At 27.9% G+C, this 20860-nt stretch overlaps 2 protein-coding genes across 2 annotated transcripts; both read right to left on the bottom strand.

Annotated features, from left to right (window-relative positions):
• Nucleotides 1-934: 934 nt before the first annotated feature.
• On the bottom strand, nt 935-9800 carry LOC110638239 (uncharacterized). Its single transcript, XM_021788732.2, has 6 exons — nt 9532-9800; nt 8264-8389; nt 7252-7448; nt 2447-2644; nt 1596-1655; nt 935-1243 (listed from the first exon to the last, which is right to left on the bottom strand). Exons 2-6 carry the CDS (start codon nt 8382-8384, stop codon nt 1091-1093), a joined length of 729 nt encoding a protein of 242 aa, XP_021644424.2. The 5' UTR covers nt 8385-8389; nt 9532-9800; the 3' UTR covers nt 935-1090.
• A 2058-nt stretch (nt 9801-11858) lies between these two features.
• On the bottom strand, nt 11859-14778 carry LOC110638236 (WEB family protein At2g38370). The gene is made up of 2 exons (XM_021788723.2): nt 14323-14778; nt 11859-13689 (listed from the first exon to the last, which is right to left on the bottom strand). Exons 1-2 carry the CDS (start codon nt 14521-14523, stop codon nt 12169-12171), a joined length of 1722 nt encoding a protein of 573 aa, XP_021644415.2. The 5' UTR covers nt 14524-14778; the 3' UTR covers nt 11859-12168.
• Between the last annotated feature and the right edge of the window lie 6082 nt (nt 14779-20860).

Below are 20860 nucleotides of genomic sequence, written 5' to 3'. Positions count from 1 at the left end.
CACCTTATTATTAGCTAAGGCCTACTGAATGCATCCTTAAGCTTACTCTACCTAATTGGCCTCATTTGTGAAATTATAGAAAATTTAAAATAATAATTAAAAAAAATGAGTATAGGGACTTTTAAAATTATAATTAGCGTATAATATTTTATTTTATGTATGGTTACAAATGGTTACAATATAAAAATAAAAGTAATGTAATATAGTAATTTTTATTTTAATATTTAATTTATTTATGATGATAATAATAAAAGTCATAATTAATAATCGAGTGATAACAATGATGAAATAGTGGTAATAATAATAATGATCATAACATGAATAAGTGATGCTAGTGATAATAGTGACCATTAAATAGTGGCAAAGCAAGTTACTAGGTGATTATAGTAGTCTAGTGTTCGCATTGATAATGACCAAAAGATGGTGATAACAGTAAAATAAATAATTATAATTATATGTATGAAGTATATAATATAATTATTATTATATTATAATTTTTTTATAATTTAAAAATTATAAAACATGTAATATAATTTTTAATTATTTAATTTTTTTATTTGGTATCAAATATTAATCATTGAAATCAATAAATAAATAAATAAATAAATATATATATATATATAAATAAATAAATATATATATATATATATATATATATATATATATATATATAACAGTCCTCATTTTATCAATTCAATCACTAATTTCGAGCTTGATTTCAGTTTCAATAATCTGATTCAAATTGATACCATCAACTGACCAAAAAGATGTAATATTTTCTAGATTTATCAATTTTTCGCCAATTACAAATATATTTAATATAGAAGTTGTTTTTGCCATGTTCCGCCCATTCTAACATGCTAACATTTCCTCCAGTTCAGGTGCAGAGCTGATAATTAAGCTTCGACATCTTTGATCAGCACACAAGGTCTAATAATCTCAAGAAGTATTTATTGAAATTATAGTTACAACATAATTACAGCAACACCACAATTATGCTATAGAAATCCTATCATACTCATACAAACACCTGAAATGAAATAATTACACAAGAAGAGCATCAATAATGTTCATTTTTCATTCCACTTGATTACGAATCAGCCTTTAAAACTGTTGCTGCTTCCCCATTACCAGCTACGGCCGAATCACAGGCATGTAACAAAGTACATATGTCTGTGGTTTCCAGAAACTGTTCTGCCTCGGTGATGATAATAGGGGCGTACTCGAAAACCAATTTCTTGCACTGCAAATCAATGATATCAACTCAACTAAATTTAGTATCAACAAGGAACTAGAGGATAAATTTTGTTAGGATACTCAATTGTAAATTGTGAAACTTAAAAATTGAGAGTTCGCATAATAGTATTCTTACAGGCAGTAATCCCAATATGCCCATCCCACACTAAGGCATAAGGGAAGGATGATATTATCAGTATCAGTATATGAGGGACACTAATATAATAAGATACCGTCTATGGACTGAGTCTGATCAGCAGAGATGGCAAGGTTATTGCAACTCTGTGCAGTGGATTTTATGAATAGAATGATCTCAATCTTAATATATTTCATCTTAGAAGCTAGTATCATTTTCTTACCTTTGCAGCATAGTTCTCCATAGAATCACATGCCTTTAGAAGCATCTCAATTATCTCAAGCTGACACAAAGAAAAAGAGGACATGATTATTCAATTGGCACTTAATAATAATAATAATAATAATAATAATAATAATAATAAGGCTTTTTTCTGCTAGAAGAGTCAAAAGCACTCTGAATCAATGGTGTTTTCAGGACAACTGCAGCATATTATGCATGCTAAAAGGGAAAATAACAAATAATAGGACATAATCAACTTATGGTTGACATAATCATACAGTAACCAGGTACAGAGCAATATTGAAAAAACATAAACTCAACTCAACTCAACTAAGCCTTTATCCCAAAAATTTGGGGTCGGCTATATGGATTCGCTTTTTCCACTCTTAACGATTTTGGGTTAAAGGAGGAGGGTTGCGGTAGGTGACAACCAGCGTAAAAATTTCGTCACACCCTATGATATGGATTCAAATGAATATTGAAAAAACATAATCTTGTGAAAATAAAAAAACCAAGTGACTCCATTTCGCTTGAGATATGTGAAATTTTTATCCACTCTGACTTTGAAGAATATATAAAATCTAAGAATGTTCCTCATAAGCCATGACAAAAATTGAATGCGACATGGTATGTCCAAGTATAGAGAAACCGAACAAATCAAGATTCTCTGCTGCACATACTTTCAGCTATGATAATAGAAAATTGTTTATGACTATGTTTCCTCATTAGGAATTCCAGCTCTGCTACTTTTTGTTTAATTCTTATGCAAATATGCATTCAAATTCTCATTAGTACAACTCACAGGAATGGGCGTTCTGGCCTCTAATTTTCATATGTGGTGCAAGTACAAACCTGCGTGTCGGGATTTTTCAACTTCAGTAATACTTCAGAAACAGCACGATGGCAAATTCCACATTCATCTTGTTGAAGTTTTGAGGAAATGAACACAATTTCCTGACAAAGATTGATTTTTCTACAAAATGCTTCAGGTTGTACCGAGGAAACTTCCAGAAAGAATAGAGGAGCATAATAGTCCACCAAAGTTATGCACTGTGTAAAGCAAAGTATAAAGTCACTAAAGAATTTAAACACCAAGAAAAATGCAAAAAAGAAATATATTTATAGCCCATAAATAGACACATGTTGGAGTGTTAGACAAATTCAGAGTTTCATCTTTTACATGTAGCATGTGAGATTTAATCCATTTATATATCCTTGCAAGCAAAACAGCCTAAAATTTAAATTTACAGTATTTGTATTTATACTATACAGAATTGTAATGACTGTAAGCAATTAGTTGGCCAATTGAACTTATGAATGCAGGTTAACAATCTAAGACAAACAAGCCTATTATTCCTGACAACCAATGATGAGTCTGAATTTACATCAAAATCTTTTGGAAAAGTTAATATAATTGACCAACTTTAACAAGATTGCAAGTGCTTTTTCTATTTAAGCTTTTCAATATCAAAATTAGAGAACTACAGGAAAGAATTGCTTATTATTTCAATATCTATGTGTGACCCATTACATATTAGGAATTTTGCTAATTATATGTTACATAAAGTTATGCAAGGATAGATTGGGATTTTAAATTACTTTGGATTTGCATGAAGGAAATTAAAATCATTAGATTTGATTTTTTATATTATGTAGTTCTTTTCATTATATTCATGGATGTTAGTTAGATTCATGAACGTCAATAAAAACTTTGTTTTAGTATGAAGTTGAAATGCTTATAGAGAGGTATCATTTCAAATCCACCTAAAGTAAATTCTCAATCACATTCACAAATCTGATACTTATCCATGAATCTAATTAATTAAATAATTGGGTCAACTTTCATTCAAACAATTTCAATTAAAATCATGTATAAATCCCTCCATTTGTAAACTTCCATCCAAACATAAGATTAAAGGATTTGGACAATATATCTTAGTATAAAACACTTAAATGTGCTTAAACATATAAGTTTGTTAGGTTGGTAGGATCTTCAATAAGAATAAAAACTTGTTTGGATTTGAAATAACTACCAAAAATATGTAATTTCAAACACACACCACAATTTGGTCGAAAAGTATTCATTCCTCCTCTTTTGCCAGTCCAAATATTTATTTATACAATTTAAACTAACACTCACATCCAACTCCTTGGATCAGAAATCAATCCCCCACCTATAGTTGAAAGGGATACGTGTAATATAACTTCTTAATTCCATGATTCAACAGTTTTATCTGAGGATGACGATACGAAAAAAGAAAATGCAAATACAAGTTTCTAAGAATCTAAAAATATAGAGAATATCCTTCTTTGTTCCAAAAAAGATTTTACATATAAAGGCACCATAGTTGCATAGGAGTCGATCAACATGGAGAGATAAATAATTCTGCCAATTCCAGCAGATAGATTAATTCTATGGCCATCAGGAAAGAAAATAAGCAACATTTTCATAGATTAATTCTATGGCCATCATAAAAGACAATAAGCAACCGAAATGAAGAGGGAAAAAGTATTCTGGATTTTGTTATGGCATACGACCTAATACTAGCAAATACCTACTTTATAAAAAAAAAAGTCACATTTAGTGACTTTCAAAAGTGGGCAACATAAAAGCCAAATTGACTTCCACTTAAACAGGAAGACAAATAGAGCTCTATATAAGGATTGTAAGGTCATTCCGGGAGAGACTTTAACAAGTTAACATCGATTAGTGGTCTTGGATGTCAAGTTTAGGAACAATTCAAGTAAGATTAGAAGAAATAGTGTGGCTCAAAAAAAGTGGTGGAAGTTCAAAGGAGTAAAGCAGGTGAAGTTCAAAAATGAGCTTCTCGAGTCCGAAGCATAGAAGCTGGATATGGAGGTCAATGATATGTGGATACAGATGGTATCAAAGATTAGAGAAGTAGCTAGAAAAGTACTTGGAGAGTCTAGAAGACATGGACCACCTTTAAAAGAGAGATGGTAATGGAATGAGGAAGTACAAAAGGCAATAAAGAGAAAGAGAGAATGGTATAAGAAATTAACTAAGTGTGATAATAATGAGGCTTATGAATGGTACAAGATAGCAAAGAAAGAAGCAAAAAAGGCAGTTAGTCAAGCAAGAATGCAGACCTTTGAAAAGTTATATGAGAAACTTGGAACAAAAGAAGGGGAGAAAGATATTTATAGATTAGCAAGGAGGTGAGAAAAGAAATGTCAAGATCTTAATCAAGTTAGGTGCATTAAGGATAAAGAAGGAAAAGTGTTGATGAAAGATGAGGACATTAAAGAAAGATGGAGAAATTATTTTGATGATCTCTTTAATAATAGTCAAAATGGTAATAGCGTGAATATAGACTACAGAGCAATAGAAAAAAATGTGAATTATACTAGAAGGATTAGATCTTTAGAGTAAATGAAGCACTTAAGAGAATGAAAGTGGGTAAAGCTTATGGAACCGATGAATACTAATTGAAGTGTGGAAGTGTGGAAGTGTTTGGGAGATGTGGGAGTTGTATGGTTAACTAAATTGTTTAATAAGATTCTAAATTTAAAGAAAATGCCTGATGAATGGAGGAGTATTTTAGTACCTATTTTTAAAATAAGGGAGATACAGAGTTGCTCAAACTATAGGAGAATTAAACTCATGAGCCATACTATGAAGTTGTGGAAGAGAGTTGTGGAACATTGACTACGTCATGATACTTTTATCTCTCCCAATTAATTTGGCTTCATGCCTGATCGTTCAACTATGGAAGTGATCTTTCTCATCAGAAGCTTGATGGAGAAATATAGAGATGCGAGGAAAGATTTACACATGGTTTTTATCGATTTGGAGAAGGCTTATGATAGTATTGCAAGAGATATCTTATGGAGAGTGTTAGAACAAAAGGGGTATCTATAAGGTACATACAAATGTTGAAAGACATGTATGAAGGAGCAACTACTGTTGTGCGCACAGTAGGAGGGGACACAAGAGATTTTACTATCTCAGTTGGATTACACCAAGGTTCAGCTGTAAGCCCTTACCTTTTTACATTAATTTTAGATGAATTAACGAAGCATATACAAGAGAGTATCCCTTGGTGCATGATGCACCAAACACATAGTTCTGATAGATGAGACGCAAGAATCAGTTAATAGAAAGCTAGAGATTTAGAGAAGTACTCTAGAATCAAAGGGCTTTAAGTTAAGTAGAACGAAGACGGAATACATGCATTGTAAGTTCAGTGAAGGCCGAACTGGTGATAGAGAAGGAGTTAGTTTAGATGGAGTTAGTTTGGATGGAGTGATACTGTCCCAAAGTAATCATTTTAAATATCTCGGCCCAGTCCTTTAAGTAGATTGGGGATGTGAGGAGGATGTTAGTCATAGAATTAAAGCCGGATGGTTGAATTGAAGACGTGTCACCGGAGTTTTATGTGATTGCAAGATTCCCAATAAATTGAAAGGAAAATTTTACCGTATAGCCATACGATCGGCCATGTTATATTGTAGTAAGTGTTGGGCACTGAAGGAGTCGGATGTGTCTAAGATAAGAGTTGCGGAGATGAGAATGTTAAGGTGGATGAGTGACCATACTAGACTAGATAAATCTGTAATTAGAGTATTAGAGAAAAGGTAGAAGTGGTACCAATTGATAATAAGTTGAGAGAAGGGAGATTGAGGTGGTTTGGTCATGTGAAGCGTAAACATACGGAGGCTCCAGTTAGACAAGTAGAGCACCTTAGAGTAGAGGATAGAAGGAAAATAAGGGGTAGACCTAAACTGACTTGGAGGACAGTAGTACAACATGACCTAGAAACATTACACATTTCCGAGTATTTAATCCAAAATCGTTTAGAGTGGAGAAAGAGAATCTATATAGCAGACCCCAAATTTTTTGGATAAAGGTTGAGTTGAGTTGAGTTAAGTAGAGTTGTATACTCTGTCAGAATAAGTGCTACATGTAGATAAATGCAGCTCCACTTTGGTTGCTCCATCAATTTAAATGGGAATGAGCCACTACAGAGCCCTTAAAACTTGCAAGTTTTGTTATTGAGCCCCCTGAATGAAGTTGTGTTTTAACGCGCCATTGAACTTTTTGATTGGTGGTAAATGAGTACTAATTTTACAACAGAAAATATAACCTATCTAAATACAGGCAAGATCATGGTCATAATAGCATAAATTGTCATAATAAGACCAGGTAGATAATAAAATCTTTATATATCAAGGTTACAACATATTATATTCATATTTTGTTTAACTAAATGCATTTATTTTTATATATACAGCATTGGGAATACATATCGGAATATTCAAACACTTGAAAATTATCTAAATAACCAATATTGTTTTAGTTCCTATTATTAGAATTAATAGCATCAATTGGATAGTTCACGGGCACAATAAAGCACATTTTCAGTTGGGGAGCTCAATAGAAAAAACTCAAACCGTTTAAAGGTTTCTTAATGCCTTTTTCCATTTAAATAACTACTAAGAATTTTATATTCAAAGAGACAAGTATAGGCCAACAAGTGAGACATTATCAGTCCATAAAACAAGACAATATAAGTATGGCATGAAAACCAATCACGGAACAATAGGCAGAAAATGGTGGCATGAATAATTCTGTTTCAACTGTATCTACATAATTTCAAGAAACATAATCCACCATACAAAAACTAAGGGAGTACCTGTTGCTTGAAAGGAGGCACTCGAGAGCAGGCTACATGAAGGGTGTCAATAATTTCAGTCTGGGTCTTGTTTTCATTTAGGTAATCAAGTGCTTGGGAAGCAAATTCCTCACACAATGTGCAAACTTGATCATTCCTGATAACTCCATCTGAAGCTTGATCTTCCCTTTCTTGCTCCTGGTCTTTCCCTTGTGTAGCTGCACCCGGAGAACATCATCATTTGGTAATATTTTCAGCACTAAAGTTTTCACATAAACAATCCTTGAAACATCAAAGGACTTCTCCAATTACTAAAGAAGTGCTGATTAGTGCCACACATTTAAAACATCTTAAATGGCAAAGTCATTTCAAATATCCTTCTCAACAAGGAACAAACAAAGCCAGAATTTTGGTAAGTATCAAAATCTCATGGCCATGATTAGTTGTGGTAAACAATTTTACGTTTTCTATTCTAGTTTTCTACTATATTACCGTTCAGGACTTGTCCAGTCTATTCAAGATCATCATGCCATCAGGCAAGTATGAACATGACAACAGTTGGCATTAAGCGTCCAAGAGGTCCCCCCCTCAATTGGCACCTCACATAATGCATAACTACTTATTTCAAACACAAAACCAGGACAAAATATGAGCTGAGTTCCCACAAAGGTCCAACAAGAGTGTTAGCAGGTCTTTGCAAAGTAAACCAAGCTTGATCTTGAAGTTTTCAAAAGTAAAGCTACTGATGAACTTGAGCATTAAAATCACCAAAACATAAGTCTAAATGAAAATAAGCTAGAATTTAACATTCTAACCATAGGAAATTCAAATTTCGTCTAACAATGTGCTATGGTCAAGTAGGACTAGGAGTAGTGTAAACCAGCATAAATTTGATATGTCAAATTAGTCGGGCTCAACAGACTAGTAAAAAAATGTGCTAAGCCCTTGTCTAAACCATATGAAAAAGCTGGAATAAAGGGCCTAAAAGTGCACACTCTTCTGTTGAATAATATCATTGAAGTTTTAAAGTTACCTGGTGTATCAGAGATCACCAGGCTTGTATAAGAAAGCTCAGCATCTGCCATTTGTCTAGCAGCACAAGCCCAGCCAGCACTCAACACAAGAAGAAATAAGAGCCCAACTCTCACATCCATGATAACTTTAGTTGCATGCAAGTAACAACAACACCAAATTAGAAAACATATAAGAGAAGCTTCTCTCTGCACATTGAGAAGTCCAATATAATTGATAATGCGTTGATAACTACAGACAATAATTACTACAGATATATGGAAAAATAGGATCTGATGTATTTAATATGGGTTAAACTCAAGATAGGATTATTTTTTAGAATTGTTTTTTATGAAACAATTATAGCTACATTAAATCTGCCACCAGCTACTTCCATGGTTAACATTCCACTCTCAAATTATAGCCGCATTTCTCACTCTACCTAATGATTAGTTAAGAACATAGATGAATTAGTGATTAAGAACATAGATGATATATATTTCATCCATAGTATATGTTTCTTAAGGTTCCAAATAACATGAGACCAAAACATGCCTGCCACAATTATGAAACCAGCTAAATTCCTGCTCCTCCTAACTAGCTCAATCATATCTCTATTCTCTTCTTCCTCTTTACACTTTTCAGCTAACATGTTTTATGCCACAACTACGCCAATTAATTAGCTTATCAGTTATTACAAAATAGCAAAGAAGCAAGCTGCAATCAGACTTTAAATTTCTCAAGGGAGCCCACTTCCCAAGAGTGCAAAAAAGAAAAAAAAATCAAGCCAGGGGCATAAATAATCAACCCAGATTCAAATCAATAGATACTAAAGGCACAAGATAAGATTCCTTTGCATCTTCCAATTACTAATCAACACAAAAATACAATCAATACCAAATGAAATCTCCGTCCACGAATTTCACACAAAGTCTCCGTGCAGTAAAAAGAGCAAATAACTGAGTTCCATCGTTCAAACTAACAACCTCATATAATCTACCCACGATGCTGAATTAAATTCAAACTAAAAAAAAAATCTGTAAGATCATAATAAGCTTCTAACGTATTACGCTGTATTTACAAAAAAGCACAACGAGAGGGAGAAAAAACAAAAAGCTCCACAGAAAGGATAAAGAATAAATGGAGGGGAAAGCCTAATGATCTGTTTAGCAGCTGATATCATATGTAGCATTAATTAGATAGGAAGGAAGTTGAGAAATCGAAGGTTTTAGTTTTTCTTCTTTTGATCCTAATAGCTGTTTCTCTGCGATCAAACAAATGAAGGATTACCTCCGCCAAAATTTTCCGGCGCTTAGATTTTGTAGACGAAGGAGGCGGAGCTAGACAGCAGAGAAGGAATGGAGACTGGTGTCCGCGGGGCTTTTTGAGTGTTGGGTGAGAGGCGTTGAATGGCGGTTGGGTCTCCACGCCGGTGGTGCTTTTAATTTAATAAATATAAAAGGACGCCCGATTGAAGCTGCGCTTTTCGAATGACTAATTTTTTACTTACGTGGCATGGTTTTAGTGGATCGAGAGTTTGACCATGTCCAAACCCTCCTTGAGTATGGAGAATGGAGTCCATTTGAAGATTTATAAAGAGACAACTTGGCGGATAATCCCGAGTAAAATAAGCGTGAGGAAGAATATTGTAATTTTTGTATTATTTAATATCTTAATCAACATTAATACATCATCATGGGGCAAATAATAAAAAAAATTTGACAAAATATTCAATTTCTATTTGATTTATTTTATTTTTTTATTTAAATTAATCTAAAAATTTTAGTTTTAATTTAATTTTAATTTAAAAATTAAAATTTATTGAATAAATTTTTTTTAAGTAAAAAATTAAGAAATTTTATTTCTTATTTTTAAGTTAAATTGAATTTAAATTAAAATTTTTATATTAATTTAGACAAAAATTTATAAATAAATTAAATTAGACTTAAAATTAAACATTAAGCCAACTAAAAATAGTTTATTTATTTGTGACATTTTTACATATACTTTTTCTATATAATTTATAAATATTATATTATTTAAAATATAAAAAAAAACTTTTTTAAAATTATATTAAATACTAAATAAAATTATGATATTTTAATTTTTTTTATTAATTGAATTTATTCATCTTTCTCATTCTTAAAGAAACTGCAATCAATTATGTAACGTTACTCAATTAAATTATAATTTGCTATATGTTTTATATACTTTTAATATAATTAATTTTGATTGGATTGTTAAATCGACACTTCATTATTTTGAAAGCAACTAAATGTCATCGATTGAAAATTCATTGATTATGTTATAATTATATTTTAAAAAGGTGATTTCTTAATTAATAACTATTATATATATTATATAAAATTATTAATAACAATTGTAATATTTTAAGATATTAAATTTCAAAAGAATAAGATCAACGTGAATTGCGCAAAAAAAAAAATTCTACATTCCAATATTCTTTCCATTTTAGGAAATTTATAATTTTATTTCTAAGTTTTACCTTATATTATATTTTAATTCTTAAATTTAAAAAAAAATAATTATTTAATCTTTAAATTTTATAATATATTACACTTTAATCTTTAATTTTTTTAAAAAATTAATTATTTAATACTAAAACAAATTAATCCTTTTGTTGATCGATAAAATTATTATAAATATTAAAATTATGAGATTAAATTATTTTATATATTAAAATTAAATAAATTAAATAATTTATTTTTCAAAATTCTAGTATTAGTGTAATATAATGCTTTTTTCATGTTTCTGATACATATCTTGTTCCTGTAAACGTATGAGAGGAAACGGTTAGCACTTAGCAGCAGACTGAATAAGTTCTCTTTACAACTGTTATTAGACTTACTAATTCACCCTTTGTTTGGATCTTAGATTAGGTTGAGTGATGTTTAATTACGTAGAATGATGAAGAAGAGAGAAGAAAAGGAAATATATATATATATATATATATATATATTTTTTTTTTATAGTGTTTGGATAGATTGTTAAAGGAGGATAAATATAATTTCTCTTTTGTAAAGAAAAATGGAAATAATTATTATATTTTTATTATTTTGTATAAGAGTATTTAAGTAATTTTACTACAAATTTACTCTTTTTCTCACCCATTTTGAGTTCTTTTGGAACAAATCATTTACAACTTACAAGAAAGAATTTAAAAGAATTTTCACACAATTGTGATGAATTCTTTCTTTTAAAATGAATTATTTTTTTATGTTAAAAGAATTGAAAGTGTTTGGTTTGAGGGATAACAATTCACGGAAATGATAGAATCAAGGATGCAGATTAACAATCGTAATGGTGTTTGAATTAGGCAATTATACTTCATGTTTAATGGATAACAGGTTCTGCCATCAAGGATGGCCATATCCAGAGCAGACATTGAATTTCTTGTTCATCCTATAGAATGATAGTTTTGCTTTCACAAACACCATCCATCCATTATAATTTAAATACAAAAAGGATATGATTCATATGAAAATGTAAGGATCCCAAGTTTTGCATGCCCTCATAGAAGTGACAATTTGATGTTATTTAAGGATAAATAACTAATCAAGCACATCAGATTGGAATTCACTGGTGAGATAAGGAGATTCCAATCACAAGGCAAATTAGTTTCCATAACAAATTACATCCCTGCACATAGTCCAGTCACATCCCTGCACATAGTCCAGTCACATCAAAGAGTGGCAGAGTCATTAACCTTAAAAGGGGCTGATGAGAGATGCAGAATATCCTAAACATCTTTACAATAACCAAATACAAGATACATATCTAGCAAACAGAAACAGCTAATAGGAGACTAGGAAGACTAGAAAATAGGAATATAGGAGAGTCCACCATGGTAAGGACATATAATTAGAAATTAAGGCTGATTGAAAACAATGGGCACAGCCAGCCACGTTACCTCAAGTTTGGAGTTGGCCTCTTCTTTTTCTTACTCTGCTTTGTCAAGAGTAGTGAGAACCGGGCAAATCCAAACTTCTTCCTCTTTCCAGAAAACTGCTTGGGACAGTTTTCCTTCTCAGCCTTACAAGTGGAGGGTACATCACTATTTGGTTTACCGAGCATTTGACCCAGAGACACCTTTCTCTTCATGGTGCCTGTTTCTGCCAATATTCCGGTCTCAAACTCTTCAGGCAACAGTAGCTTCCTGCTAAGTATTTGGCCTATTGATAGGGTTGGCTTCAAAACAGGTGTTGATGCATCACTTAGTAGGTTTAGTCCATTTACATCAAGCAAACGGGAATCCCTCCGATGGTGAGACGGGTATGAATTCTTAAACTTGGTAGAGTTCTGCACTGAACGTCTTTTCTGCCCGTGGTCAGATCTCCACTTGCGAAGTGCTTCTTCAACTGCAAGCTTTCCCCTATTTGCAGCCTCTACTCTGTTGAGAGCTTCTTCCAAGGCCCTCTTACTGGTTTTGACTTCTTCTGTAGCTTCCTCTACTTTCTTTAAGATTTCCATTCTTGAAACATTTGCTTCATCAACTTGATGCATTGCGTCAATTACCTTACTCTTGGATAGTTCCTTGGCCTTTTGAGCTTGGCAGGTTAAGGTTGAATACTCTTCGAACGTAAGAGTTACTCCTTCAGCTTGTGAGGAATCTCCTGATGAGTTCTTACAGGACGAGATAGCCTTGATCTCTGCAAGAGCAGCAGCTTCTGCTGCTCTTGCTGCTTGCTTCATTTTTCTGACGGCAACCAACCTGATCTCAGCCGTTTTTATCCTACTTTTTGTTTCTTCAATCTCAGATATTGCTTTCAGAACTTCAGAACGTGCAGCTTCTCCCATTTTTATGAACTGATCAGCCTCAGAATTCAGTCGATGGAGCTCCCTTGATATATCCAAAGAGTTCTCAGAGCTGCCTTTAATTTCAGCATCTTTCACCACTTTAAGTTTTAGATTTGTTTGGTTTAACTCTTCCTCAAGAGATGAAATCTTTGAGGAATTCAGGGCTAGCCGCTCACGGGTTTTTTCAAGTGAAATTCTTTCCTTTTCTAATTTCTTATTTAGAAATTCAACAGAACCTCGAATATCAGCAAGATCATTAGTAGTCCTAGAAAGGTTCAACTTAGCCTGTTTTAGTTCCATTAAAATTAAACCAGGAGCTGAAGAGGGGCAGGGGCTCAAACCTTCCATCAAATTCTGATTATGATCTCCAAGATTCTCATGGTTAAGGTCATCTTTCTTTTCTTCCTTTAAAGCAGGAGTCATTTTTCTATCTTCTGCACTTGATTCCAGGGTCACATTGGCTTCAGATGCCTGTTTCTGTAACTTCAGTTTTAATTCTTCAACAATCAATTTTGTTGTTTCCAACTCTTTTAGAACATCCAGTGTTTTCCTTTCTTTCACGATCAGATCTTTTTCCAGCAGTGCTGCTTGTTCCTCTAGTTTTGAGATGTCAGCCTCTTCCTCCTCATGCTAAACAGTAAACAGGAAAAGAAAATAAAGAGAAAGAAAATCTCCTCAGAACAAAAATAAGTACAATGAAAGTTAGCAGACTTAATATGTGTTAATGTGTTTTGAGCAGTGGCACATGATAAAAATGGCTTCAAGAACATGATAAAAGTTAGCAGACTTAAGTATCACGAGCTTAATCACTAGAAGTTAGCAGACTTTGGATTCATTTTTATCACAATAGGTTCTTGATCACTAGAAGTGACCTAATTCATCAGATAGCCAAAATTTGCATATAGGACAAAGTAATTGACTCAGCTTCTTAAAACTTGTAAATACACTTACCAGTGCCTGCCATGAAAACCACCCTTTAGAACCAAATCTAAATTGCAGATAAAGATTCATCCCCATAACCAAGAAAAATAACAGGCATATTAAAAACCTTATAGTTTCTTGTAAAATTATACAAAGACACAAAGTAAACCTTACAGTTTCATCAAAGTTTTCATATTGACAGCGGAAACAATATAAATTTTATAATTTTAATATATAGTTTTCATGAGCCCAACTCAGAACAAATATGTCCACACTCAAAACTATATGTTTGAAATAAAATGCAGCAGAGCAAAATATTCAACTGAGAAAAAGAGAAGCAACCTCAGTTTCGGAGAGCTTATGCTGAGAGGGTTTCCAGTAACCGACTCCACCGAATCGGCTCACTGCCTCCTTGACAGACTCAAAAGGAGCAGAAGTATCAATCTCCGCTCTCAAACCGCCCTCATTCCTCCCGGAACCCGACCCATGCTCCCCGGAGGATTGGCCCATTGTGGAGCCTGATTGGCTCATCTCCGACTCCATTTTAGGGTTTCCAGCAGCCGAATTTGAAAATTTGGGCTGAGATGAAAAGTGGGTAGAAATTGTTAAGGAAATGATGAGGGAATGTGTTGTGTGGTAATTGGATGATGCTTGATGCTGTGTGAAAAAAGAGAATGGACGCGGCTGAAATAGTGGCAGTGCTCAGTAAAGTGATGCACGGTTTTAGTTTTAGGCGTCTCAATAGCCCGGACGAATGGAGAGGGAAAATGAAAAAGCGAAGGGCAAGTGTCCGTTTGCGTCCGTTGGATACCTTATTTACTGAAAAGCCATCCGAACGGAAACAATTATTTTGCGCTATCGCGTGTAATGTTTTGAAATGGTGGGCCCCCCTGCTTTGTCAACGGACCAGTGAGTTTTTTTTTTTAAATACAAAATATTTATATATATATATATATATATATATATATATTTATTTTTTTTAATGTGCATAATTTATATTCATTATTCATACACATAATTTATTTTTTTTTATTTTGTTACTGTCTTTAATTAAAAATAATTTTATTTGATCACACGTTTAATTAATAATAATTTAATGATCTCATATATATATATATATATATATATATATTAATAATAAATTTTGACTAAATAAATAATCAGTTGCTCTCAAATTAATGAATTTAATAATCATAAGTTTTTTTTTCAATTATCATGAGTTATTCTTGGTATGTAATAATAATAATAATAATAATAATAATAATAATAATAATAATAATAATAATAATAATAATAATAATATTTTAAAATAATAAAAATAAAATAATATTAAAAAATTAGGATTTATTAAATATATAAAAGAGAGAGAGAAAATTTTTAAATATTGATTTTCTTTCAAAATAAATATGAGTCCTGATTTTACTCTGATTAACATTTTTAAATTAAAAATTAGGAACATGCTACCATGTGATAATTATATTTAGCTATTATATATTACAGTTATTTAAAAAATATTAAAAAAAACTTAATGTTGATTTTTTTCTTTTAAAAAAATTAAAAATTATTGAATATGTATTACCTTTAATAATTAGACATGTTTAAAAAAAATTAATTATTAATTTCTCACAAAAATTCAAATATATTTAATTCTAAATTGAAATAAAATTAAACTTTCAGTTATAATAATAATTGGATAATCATAATAATATTTCTTAAATTTAAAAATTAAATATCTTAAATTGTCAAATCATCAGTAATTAAATATTATATTTAATTATAGTAAATATATTTAAAAATATTTCACTTTCTTTTAAAGTAATTGCCATTAATGTTTTTAAGTTAAAAATTAGGAAACTTATGATAACAATTATATTTAGTAATAAATAATTTTTCATTATTTAAATTTAAAAGATCAAAATAATTAAAAATTATATTTAAAAAATTAAATTATATTATAATTATATATTATAACTGTTTAAGAAATATATAAAAAATTATCATCAATAAATTCAATTAAAAATTACTACTTAGTATAAATATGACAGATTTAAAATCTTATATCCTCTTTGATTTGTTTTACAAAATTTGTATAACCTCTTTATCAGGAAGCGAAAATGGAGTATATATATTAAATTAACACATATTTTTATTAAGTATAATTAATAAATTAATCCAATTAACTCTTAATTTTTTCAAATTAAATTGAGCTTTTTAGATTTTTATAATAATTAAATAATAATAATAATAATAATAGCTAATTATTATAATATTAAAGTGTAATAATTCAATAATTTGTAACTTATGTATACTAATTAGAGAATTAATAACTCAATTGTAATTTTAAAAAAATTGTATAATTATTTAATTAAAAATATATAGTTTAATGAAATTACTTGGCATATATATATAATTTAAATTTTTTTTAATAATAATAAAATAATATAACGTAATTAATATTAAATAAAGTAATAATATTAATTATTTATTAATTAAACTATAAAAAATATCAAAAAAATAATAAAAATTAAATATTAATATAAATTTCTTGTTTCCATAACTAAGAAAATAAAATTTTATTTCATTTCCTTTTTTTCATAATTCATTATATATAGTATTTAATATATAATTAAAAATATATCTTTATTAAATGCAAATTAAAATAAGATAATGAAAATAAAATAACATTAAAATAAATTAAAAATTATTAAATATATGTAAAGGAGAGAGAGGACAAGTATTTAACTACATATGACTACTTTTATAGTATAATTTTAAATTATTTGATTAATTTTAAGATGTATAATTCTTAAATTTTTATAATTAAATGAAATAATTAAAATTTTAATAATAATTAAATAAAAAATTATAAAATTATTGAAACATGTCTAATATTTTTAATTAGTTAGTCATAAAAATTGTGATAATAATGATAATATTAAAAATATTTAATATTAATAGTTTAGAATGCAATGTGACAATAGCAAAGAGGAATCTTCTTGTTTTATAATACCACCAACATAACGCTTATGTTTATTTTTTAATTTAATTTTTAATTATATTTTAAATAAAATAAAATTATTACTATTAAATTAATTTTTAACTAAAATTTTTCTTTTATTTAATTTAATTTGAAAAAATTTTATCTATGATAATAATAAATTTTTAATTAATTTATGGTATAATTAATTAAAATATATATTTAATTATTTTTATACATATATTAATAGTAGTTTCTATGATTATTTCAATTAAAATGTAATAAAATTACTTTATTTAAAAAATAATTTAAGATTCATGAAATTTTTATATTTTATTTCATAATTTATGTATCTAGATTACAGAAAATACATTAAATTAATGAAAAAAATAATATTATTTAAAAATATATAAATATAATTTTTTATGATTAAGATAATAAAAAAAATATTAAATTACCAATAATAAATTGAATTATTTAATTTTAACAATGATGAAAATATATAACATTATTATTAATTAAAAATAATATTTATTATATTATTTTTTTAAAAATATTATATATTTAAATTTTTACAAAATGTAATTTTTTTATTAATTTGATATATTTTTTTATAAAATAATTCTTTCACAAAAAATGGTTATTATTTTATATAAATTTATCATATAAGATAAATATATTTTATAAAAATTAAAATTTTAAAATATCATTATTTTTTATTAATATAATAAATATTAAAAATATATATTATTTTTCAAAAGATAGATTTTATAATTTTAATATTGTAACTTTATTTTTTTTATTCTTCTTTACTTATTGTTAAATTTTCGATGTAATCATATTTGCATTTTATTTTTTAAATTTTATTTTTATATAAAAAATAATTGAGAGATGATTTATACATAAAAATTTAGATATTTAATTAAAATTTAAAAATATTTCTATTGAAAATTAATGATAATAAAATATGAATAATTAAAATATAAGGTATAATTGTATTTGATATATAATTATAATAAAATAAAACATTAAAAAATTTAAGAAATATTAAATAAAAAAATTAGTAATTAAATAAATAAATTTTAAAAATGATAACTAATAACTTTTAAAATAAGTAATAGAAAAAGAATAAATAAATAAAAAAATTTGAGAGCACTTAGATAAAATGAAAATATTTAGTGAAAAGAGAGTGGTTGATATGTATCAAATATTTCATATGACATACTATATATGAACAAACAAATGAAAGTTATTTAAATAAAAATTTAATTTTATAATTATTGAATTGAAAAATAATATTAAAAGTATTTAAATTCAATTTTTATAACAGTAAAATATTTCTAATTTATTTAGCTATTTAAATTCAATTGTCATAAATTAATCATAATAATAATAACAATAATAATAAACATTAATTAATCATAAAAAATAAAATAAAAATAATATTAAATTATTAACATAAAAACTAATTCATACTAATTATAAATAAGTGAAATCACTATATTTTATTTTTATAACTTTTTATGTAGACTACACTTTTTATTTCTCAAATTTTTTTAACAAAGATTTTATAATAAAAATAATAAAAAAATATAACAATATAATAAAATATTTATTAAAGATACGAAATAATTTAAGGTTGATTAAATTATATGATAATTTATTATGAGATCATAAATTAATAGCCAATTTTCTTTAAGTTAATGGCTATCGCAAATCTTTTATTATTATTATTATTATTATTATTATTATTATTATTATTATTATTATTATTATTATTATTATTATTGTTGTTGTTGTTGTTGTTGTGAAGGGTGACATGTGGTAAATAATATTTTTACATAAATGAATTTATAAAAATAATAATATAAATAGTTTTTAAATATTATATTTAATCACACAATGTTTTTATTTTAAAAAGCAAATTTTAAAGAAAATAATAATTTAAATCATAAATGTTAAGATATAATTGAAAATAATACTGATAATTAAAAGAGAAATAAAAAAGAATTAAATAATTATTATTATAACAAAAATATAAAAGAAAGTTATTAATGGAATATGACGCGATGCTAGCTTTTCAAAAAAAATGTCATGTGACATTTCTTTGAAAATACTGTTTTACTTTATATATGTGTGTATATAAATTTAGAATGCTATATGACAATAGTAAAAGAAAATCTCTCTACTTTATATATATATAGATTATTATTTAATATATTTTTAAATAAAAAAAATCATTAGATCTAACTATAATATTAACCTAGTAGCCCTCAAATCTAACGAATATATATTTCAATTATATTTAAACAAAAAACCTCTTATTGGAATAAAGACTTCATAAAATATTCATTTAATGACAAAAAATCAAAGATTCATAAAAAAAAAAAAATATCTAAGGTTAATTTGCCAACCATAGCAAGGGATATGAAAGTAAGAGTAGTAAACTTAGCTACCTGACATCAATATCTAAGTAGTTTACTTTCCTATATCTATAAATTATGCAATGTCAAACGCTTCAAAATCATTCACAGATTGGGAAAAATAAAAATATTATGTCGTTATAATGTTTGTATCATGTTGTTATAATGTATGTAATTTGAAGCAAATACACATAGAATAGCTTCCAAATACGTTAAGAATTATGTAAATAGAAATATATTAACGACATATACATGGATTATCGATTTTTTTTTAAATATAACAAATGTATGCTGAAATTATCTAAGTCAACATCTAATTGGAAAATCAGTAATTGGAGGTTAGAGGGATTTTCCTAATATAAAATTTGAAAGTTGATAAGATTTTATGTTACATTTTTAAGTTGAGAGATTGTGATGTTACGATTATATAAGTTCAGAGAGACAGTTGTTAAAATTTACTTAGCTGTAGACTATGTGTGGAGGGCTCCACTACGCACCAAACCCCATAAGAGTTACGACTTTTATTTTTTGTGTCGATGAGTAGAAAGATGCACACATCCAGTTCAAGAATAGGATATATTTTTTCGTAAAATTATAACAATTTTATCAAGGCGTAGAATTTTATATAAATCATACACTTTTTTCATATCTAATGTGAGATCTCGAAAAACCCATTTAATAAAAATTTATTTATATTTTACTTTTAAATTATTATTTATTTTATAGGATCAATTGTATTAAAAAAATATAATTTTAAATTATCATGTCAATAATTTAATAACTTTAGAGTAATTTTGATTGTCTACACTAATATTAATATCGTCAAGATAACATTTTAATAAAAATTAAATGATGATCTCTTAAATGTCAATTCAAGAAACCACAAAATATGTTTTCTTTGAATTTTTCCAAGGCAATGCACAACCAAACCAAACCAAAGCCAACAACTAAGAAATGATTAGCATAAATTTTACTTGCCCGGTCCATGAAGGCATGATTTCATATACTTTGGTAAGAAATTTACCCGGCTGCATCTGTTTTGTGTCCGTGAAAATACTATTAAAAAATAATTTATTTTTTATTATTTTATTATAATTTTAAAAAATAAAGAAATTTTATTTGATTGTTTCATAGTACACAAAAAATGTGATTTTTTAAAATATAATACTATATATAAAAATTTAAAAGTATTGTTTTGTTATTATTAAGATTTTATTTATTTTACATAAAATAATTTATATATAAAAAATATTTTTTATAAAAATATTTAAAATTTTTAATAAAAATATAAAAAAAATATTTTATTAAAAAATATTTTATGAAAAAAAAAAGCTAAATGTATATGATAAATTGTGGCGTTATCCTTAACGACCGACGTTAGTGGTTGTGAGTGGTGATTGGTGGTTGACATAGGTGGGGTGGGCACTAAGCAGCATCATCGAAGTTAGGCGTTGCAGGACACGAGCGGGCAAAGTCGAAT

The sequence above is a fragment of the Hevea brasiliensis genome, chromosome 3 (genome assembly GCF_030052815.1).
Source record: "Hevea brasiliensis isolate MT/VB/25A 57/8 chromosome 3, ASM3005281v1, whole genome shotgun sequence".
NCBI lineage: Eukaryota > Viridiplantae > Streptophyta > Magnoliopsida > Malpighiales > Euphorbiaceae > Hevea > Hevea brasiliensis.
The sequence above is the reverse complement of the archived record's forward strand: the minus strand, read 5'-3'. Positions and strand labels throughout refer to the sequence as shown.

What these genes read in the sequence shown, in the direction of transcription:
- LOC110638239 (XM_021788732.2), bottom strand. Translation starts at nt 8,384, where the DNA reads ATGGATGTGAGAGTTGGGCTCTTATTTCTTCTTGTGTTGAGTGCTGGC. An exon ending in TGCCTCCTTTCAAGCAACAG is followed by an intron (nt 2,645 to 7,251) that starts GTACTCCCTTAG and finishes TGCTTTACACAG; the next exon opens with TGCATAACTTTGGTGGACTA. An exon ending in TGGAGAACTATGCTGCAAAG is followed by an intron (nt 1,244 to 1,595) that starts GTAAGAAAATGA and finishes ATTGATTTGCAG; the next exon opens with TGCAAGAAATTGGTTTTCGA.
- LOC110638236 (XM_021788723.2), bottom strand. Translation starts at nt 14,523, where the DNA reads ATGGAGTCGGAGATGAGCCAATCAGGCTCCACAATGGGCCAATCCTCC. An exon ending in ATAAGCTCTCCGAAACTGAG is followed by an intron (nt 13,690 to 14,322) that starts GTTGCTTCTCTT and finishes TTTACTGTTTAG; the next exon opens with CATGAGGAGGAAGAGGCTGA.